Raw genomic sequence first — 7,834 nt, forward strand, 5'->3', positions numbered from 1 at the left:
TTGTGAATCAATTTTGAAATTTGCTGTAGGACTTGCATCATCAGCTAAATATGCTAGAACCTGTGTCTATGTTAATTTAGATGAAGTACAGGTAACCCCCATATAAAACGGCACTTCTATAGCACAGATTCACTCTAACACGGTTCGAAAATTGGGAACATCCCCCATATAACACGGTGCTTTTATAGCACAGGTTCACTCTAACACGGTTCGGGAATTGGGTAAAACCCTTGTACAACATGAAATGTAATAAAGGGTGTGTTCTTTTATACTTCCGCTTAACTCCGCGTGAGCATTCTAATTATTTTTGTGGCTACTTTGAATGCTCTTTCAACAATAATCTATTTAATGGTTAAATTTTACAATTGGGACCCTTCTTTTGCCTCTAAAAGCTCATTTTAGAATTATAGATTCCTCCACACGATACTATCAATAGTGCAGGCGCTGCCATCTTTCTTTCACCGTTGTTCCTAAATGCCTACAAACGGCAGCGCACTCTTGTTGCAGAGTGACCGCTATTAACAAACACACCCACAAACTGTTACCAGTTGATTATGCTCATGCTGAGATCATCATATAAAATGAATAATCCTCTGGTAAAATATTTACTTTAATAATAAATAAGTATTTTACCTATGAAAAAAATNGCCCTTTAGACCATATTTAACATTCCATTGACTGATAATTTACATTTGATTTTTGTTTGTCATTCAGATAATTTATTCTCTTTATGTTCTGCTGAAATTGGATCTAAGATGGGACATTGAACACTTTTCTCAATAAGTAACTGATTTCTGAAAGTTATGCTTTTTTTAATTATTTTTTTTTATTTCATAGCTAGTTATCTAGTTTCTGTATTATTGTTTGCATATGATCATTTGGAATAGGTCTATCAGTTTTTTCCCTATAAAATTCATCCTGTGTTGTTTTATATTTGATATTTGAGGTGTTCTATAGTGTTTCTATCTGGAAATTATTATGATGCTTTTAGTTGTCTAGATAGATAATGTGATAGATTTGTAAACTATAAATACACCTCATGCAGATTGAATTTTATCACTGAAGTGGCATCACTCACTTTGGCAAAATGCATATGATATGTAACTTAGAATTGTATAATGAAAGTGAGAATAAATAATAAATAATTCCTTGTTTTAGGTGTTTTTTTTTGAATGTGTGGGGTGAACTTTTAGAGGTGAGTAACCTCTAAAGTTTGAACAGATTGAGTGATTTTCCTCTTGTTTTTAAACTTTTTTGAATTTATATTTTTGGTCCCATTGGATATTTTAAATGTTGTTAGTTTTTTATATACTTTCTTTATTTATTGAATAAACATCATGTTTATTATCTTGGATTTTGTGAAAATATTTTTATTTTTTGTTAAACTAATTCTCTACAAAGTTGAGAATATATAAGCTATATTTATAATCTTAAGAAGGTATATAGAATATTTTAGATATATAATTTTTACTTTGAATTAACAGGTTTATAAGAATATTTACCTGTTGAATACTGCCTCAAGCTTACTAAAAGTACTATCATATATTTATCTATAAAATAATTATTAATTCTTAAAATTTTATAGATAATGAAATATTTTTTTGTACTTAGTTTCAGTATAGGATACTTCATTAAAGTGCTTTCAAACTTAATGTCAGCTGGAATAGAGTTTTAAAAATGGAAATATTTCTAATGGAGTAATGGCTTCGGCAGCAGAAGATTTTGAAACTTCAGAATTAGATTCAATTATAAATGTAATAGGCTTAACTCCATCTGATCCTCTGGACACATTTGCAGGTATAAAATGAATTGTTAAATTATTACAAATTTAGAATAAAATTTATTTCACACTTGTTTTAATATAATTTTTAAAACAAATTAAAATAAAAAATGTTTTTCAGAAATGTGGTATCAAGTATTTTTATGGGCTTTGTTTTCATCACTATTTGTACATCTTATTGCAGCAGGCATAGCATTTGGAACATTAAGAAAACATAAATTAGGTCGTTTCATGCCTCTTCTTATTGTAATATTTGGAGTTGTTGCACCTTTAACAGGCGGTGTTGTTACAAGTAAGAATTTTAACTATTGCAATAGTGGTGTGTGTGTGTATTATATATATATATATAATCATATAAATAGTTATAAAAAAATCATATGTCCTAGTGACTAGATGTCTTAGCTCTAATAATTTAAGAATTTTTTAAAAATTTATATAACAAAATTATTATTGAATTTGAATATTTAATAATAAATCTTTTTTGTGTTCAATATTTTTGTTATTAAATTATTAAACACAATTGAATATTAAAATTCTTTTTAACATAAAATATAAAATTTGTTCATTTAAACATTTTTATCAAAGTATAAATTGTAAATGAATAATATACTGATGTCATTATTGCATATTTTGCATTTGTAACAAAATTTACACTGTAATAAAAAGTAATTATTATGTATTTTTTTAACTTTTAATTAAAAATAAATTAATTTTGGTTTTTTGTATGTACACTCTCACATGATTGATTAATTACACAAGGATGCAAATAATTTTTTAAATTCAAAATAACAAAATTTCTATATCTAAATTAAAGTTATGTGGCAATTATTATTAAGTAGCAAGTTAAGTGATAAATTGAACAAAATTATATACAGGATCTTTCTAAAATACACATTATTTTCCATTGATTACTACACTAAAATCACATCAGAGATCAATATATACTTATATATGAATTCAGCAGACTTGGGAGTATACCTTAGTATCTTATGAATGTGTCAAATTATTTGGTCAATATTTTTCAATAATGATAATATTAATTTTTTCAAAGTGAGTTTCTTCCTTTCCTTCAAGGAATAATTTATCAGTTCTGGAGAAATATTTTATCGATGGGATAAAATAATTTTTAATGCAATGTTGGATCTTAATCAGCATTATGAGGACAGTGCTGTATGATTTATTTCAATTGGTGTCTGTATATTTTGGCCAGTGTAGCTATAGTTCATGAAAGCACAGAATGGCACAGAAGCTGGAATTTTAGCTTAGAGTAAACTTGCACTTATAACTTCCAGCACATGCATTTCTCACAAATACAAAGCTTTTTCAGATGCCCTCTTCACGTATTAGAATAAGAAAGAAAAAATGTATTTCATTGATCTTCCTTATTGCCATTAAGTTAAAAAATTTAGCTGCCAATGTTCTGCTCTTCCTTATCGTCATTATATTTGAAATAAGGAAGATTGATAGAATAATTTGTTTTTCTTATTTTAATACCTGAAGAGGGCCTCTGAAAAGACTGAAAACATTTGCTTATATTTGTGAGAAACTTAGGTGCTGGAAGTTGTATTATAAGCATATGTTTGCTCTAATAAGTTACATATCACTGTCTTCCATGGTAAAAGTTGGAAACCTCTTCTCTTTTTATGTTAGGTTCCTTTGAATCAACACTGGATTCAATGTTGACATCATCCTACATGTAATGTTCCTTTGTGCCATTTCAAGAATTGGAAATGCAACATTTCTTTAGTGTGCTAGTTTTCTAGGATTTTCATCCAACACTTATTGTAGAAGACTCACAAGATTGAATTAAGTTGATTTCTTACATACTTGCTGTTATGAATATTGGCCTTAATAAAATTATTAAAATAATACAATGGAATTAGTGACAGAGAAATAAGACTCATGGTACTAGAGATCAATGTTCCCTCTAATTTTTTTTATAGATGAGCAGAACATATACTTCTCTGAGCAAAAAAAATTTTTGCCGAGCAGATTCTGAGTATATATATATATATATATAAAATCTTATTTTTTTCCTATAAAAATTAAAATAATTAATTATAAAGTAGAGATTAAAATTCATTTTAAAACATACTTTTATACGAAATATTATCTTTTGTCAATGATTTAATGTATTTAATCGAAATATACGCAACAATAATCATGTTGCAGACAGAGTGAGAAATAAGTAAACAACAATTCAAATCGGTGTGCATGCTCGCCTGCGCGGCCGCGCAGCTTAGAGGGAACATTGCTTATCGGTCGGGTTAAGTTATAAATCTACTCGTGATTCGCATAATCGGGCGAGGGCGGCTAACAGCCCGGAACCGGTCCTCGATAGAAGTGGATGCAGCACGTATACCGCATCCAACCGAGGTCCAAGGCTTCCACCGGCTAAACCGGGTGATGTCGGTGCTCCGTAAAGCGCGTGCGCGAATCTGGCTTTTTGGATGTCGACAATACGGCGCTTCCACTCCGCCACTAATATTCGAATATACAATAGCGATCTTATCTTCTTTTTCACGTGTAGTATAGAAATTTGTAATAAGATACATAATGCGGTTATAATAAAATATTCATTTTAATTATATGAAAATAATCGCACAATATGTATTTATTTTTTAGAAAATACAAGGGAAGCGGCGCATCCACCGCTTCCAATGTCGGCACGCCACTGAAAGTACAGTACTTTGTTTGAACATTATATTACTGATTAAGAAAATGTTAAGGATATTATTGAATAGCTTGGTTTTTTTTATGTGCACGAAACAACGAAAACTTAGATATATAAGCTGAAAGAGTGTGCTGCTGCCCACGCAATGCAGTCATTTAATGATGCCTGCATGAAGCTGTGGTCGGATGGCATTAAATACCAAGACGAATGAGCGTGGGCTGTTCTAACAGACCCGGCATCTAACTCAGCTTTCAGAAATTTAAAACCAATGTTTGTCAACTTAAATCTCATTCCCATGCATAGTACTGCTTTTAATTTGTTCCGTGAATTAGTACTTTGGGACATTTAACACGTAAACATGTTTATTTCGGAGATGAAAGTTTTAAAGAAAGCTCCAGCAAGAGCCGCTATGTATTATGAAGCAATGCATTTTCCCTGTCATCACAAGGCGAGGAACATGGATAAGGGCTTTTCTCTATTGCGAAAATATTGATTCTGTTGCAGTTGGTCTAATTACGAACTTAGTTTTGGATGCTAGTGTTCAAGAACAACTATCTGATGTTCATACAATCATCGAATTAGAAAGCATCTTCAAAAAGAAAAGCAGTGAAAACTGTTTTCCTCAGTAAGAGATGTTAGATATATTAGCCAAAAACTTGAAATGTCTTGCTAATGATTCAGACTTAAAAAAAAAAAGTAGTGAAATTTATTTTGGTAGATACGTGATTTACTTTGAAGAAATATAACGAATCTATTCTACTCTCAGATTTAAAAAATGATACGTAAAACATATACATGATTATTTTTCCGAAACCCGATATAACTGACGATTGAGTTATTTTCTGAGAACACATTATTCAAAATAAATAAGTATAATCTTGCCTTGGTTTATATTTTTGGATACTATTTATATACTGTGAGAATATGTCGGGAAGTCGGCCATTAGAGACAGAGGAATACATATAATATAAAATCGAACGAATAATTTATTGTAACATGGTCTTGTCTGGCTGCAATTTTTAATTTTAGTTTAAAATATATTCTCTCCACCTCAAATTACTGTCCGCTTGTCCCTATACATTATACTTTTCCTTTAACAATAGACCGATCATTAACACCTTTGGGGGAAGATTTTTGAATTGAAATAACAACTTCCGGTTTACATAGGATGTTCATATATAGTTAATCAAGGCTTCCATATCTGGTCTCTGATTTCATCTAACTCCGTTCTCGAGATTAAGGAAAGACGACGGACGGACGACAGTGGAACTTATACATCTACACTATTTTCAAATTGCAGCCCAAATATTTGGCTAATTCTTAGTTAACTGTACAAAAGTACACTTAACCAAAAAGTTTGTTTTACTTATAATTACAAAATTAAATCGACAATTTTTCTATTAAATACTATTTTTATTAACATCATAAATTTGCTTAATTTTTTTAAACATTTTAAAAATTAAGACAGATCCATCAAATTTCAAGTACATTAATTTGAAATAAACATTCTTAAAATTAATCCTTAATGATTAAATATCTGTACTTAATTTTTGGCTAAGTGTACTAATAGTAATTATTTTAGCAAATTTAAATTAGAATAATATATACTCTTAACTGTAATATAAAAGGTGAAAAATTATTTGTAGTATTTTTGATCCATCAATCATCATTCAAAACACACAGCATTATTTACATATATTTTTCCCCCATTAAAACTAAACAAGAATTAAATTAGAAAACTTTTTCAGCTATTTATCACTTTAAATAATGAATTATATCAATACAACAATGTTAAATGCACAAGCGAAGAGTAATCTGAAAACCTGTATCAAAATATATAAAAAATATTTAGATAGATATTTTACATGAACAATGAATAGAACAAATAAACGATAATATCCCTCCTCATTTTTGATTGAACAGTAATATATAGTGAAGAAATTTTTCTGAATAAAAGCTTATATGTAAAGACTATTCAATAATTTTCAAGTTAAAAACATTTTTAATTACAGCTTGTCAAGTTTTTGCAGGTAAGAAAGTAAATTTTATTAATTTCAAAAATAAAAATCACTTATTTGAATTATGGACAAAATTGTACAACTTTAATGCAACATCATATAAGAAATGATTCTCACAATTCTAAACTTTTTGGTGAAATTTGATTTTTTCTTTTTACAAAACTCAGGAGTTTTCTTTCTGGTCCAGTTCTAAAAATATTTATATTTTTTTCAACAAACTAAAAAATGTACACTGAACCCCTTATTAATCCAAATCATTTAAAATATGTTTAATCTAAAATAACTTTTAATTATACATATATAATATATATTATTAAAGTTTATTTTCTATTCAGAGTACAGCAATAACCAGTTATGTGATTTAGATTAACTGAATTTAGTGTACTTCTTTCAAAATGTTTATACAATACCATTTCAGTTTGTTGATTAATGATCATTTAAAATTCTATAATGTTTTTCCTATCCAAAAAGCACAAATATTGTGAATGAAGAATTGATTTATTCTATGTGCATTTCTTCAAAGTTGGTTTGATAAATTTTACATGAAAATACAATGTTCAAAATTATTTGGTGATTCTGTGTTGGTTTAAAATTAGAATTTTATTTCTCTTGTGATTGTCCTTGGCTTTAATTTATATTTTGCTCATGGGCATATGAAAAATGATGAAATTTATGATTTTATTCCAAAATATTTAACTATGTGTCACTCTTCCATAGTTTGATAGTTTTGTCATTTTCCAGAGCAGCCGAGGCAATGATATTTTCTGTTGGATGGCAGGCAGTACACAAGACCACATCTGTAATGTAAGATATTTAAATTATTAAATAATTGAATTAAAAATATTATTTTAAACGATACATCTTTGAATTTTTGATCTTATGTAACTTCTTATCTATATAAAAGTTATAATATTGCATTAGTAAGTAAATAGTCCCTAATCATCATTGGTAATGTCACAGTACATAGATCATTATTAATGTTATTTGCAGTATATAATACTTCATAAAAAAATCATTTATGTTATTAACAATAGTTAAAACTCAGGTCCTAGGAATCTTCTGCATTAGAAACATTTGTATTCAAAAGTAAAATTATTCATCTAGTTTGCCAATTAAATTTAATAATATTGGAATTTAAAAACAATTAACACTAATTTTAATAAAATATAAAATTCATCTGGATACGAGTCCAAGTTTACTTGCCATCTCTAATCACCAGGAACAACTATTTCCATTGCAGAGACAACCTTTCTTTAGAGGCTATGCCTCTGCACGAATATGTAAAACAGTTTAAAATGTCCACAGGTGACAATCCCAACACAATTAAAAATATAATATTTGTTTGTAGAAATGGGCTGGCAG

At 28.6% G+C, this 7,834-nt stretch overlaps 1 protein-coding gene across 1 annotated transcript in view; it reads left to right on the forward strand.

The window, feature by feature from the left end:
• The first annotated feature begins 1,484 nt into the window (after positions 1-1,484).
• The window catches only part of LOC111620962 (transmembrane protein 170A-like), a 10,760-nt gene continuing 4,410 nt past the window's right edge, over positions 1,485-7,834 (forward strand). Inside the window, exons 1-3 of the mRNA XM_023362990.1 lie at positions 1,485-1,532; positions 1,612-1,797; positions 1,902-2,072. Coding sequence (XP_023218758.1) covers positions 1,701-1,797; positions 1,902-2,072 — 268 coding nt within the window. The 5' untranslated portion in view covers positions 1,485-1,532; positions 1,612-1,700. The remainder of the gene's footprint in view (positions 1,533-1,611; positions 1,798-1,901; positions 2,073-7,834) is intronic.

Source organism: Centruroides sculpturatus, unplaced genomic scaffold (assembly GCF_000671375.1).
Source record: "Centruroides sculpturatus isolate CEXI.00-Female unplaced genomic scaffold, Cexi_2.0 scaffold252, whole genome shotgun sequence".
In the NCBI taxonomy this organism is placed as follows: domain Eukaryota; kingdom Metazoa; phylum Arthropoda; class Arachnida; order Scorpiones; family Buthidae; genus Centruroides; species Centruroides sculpturatus.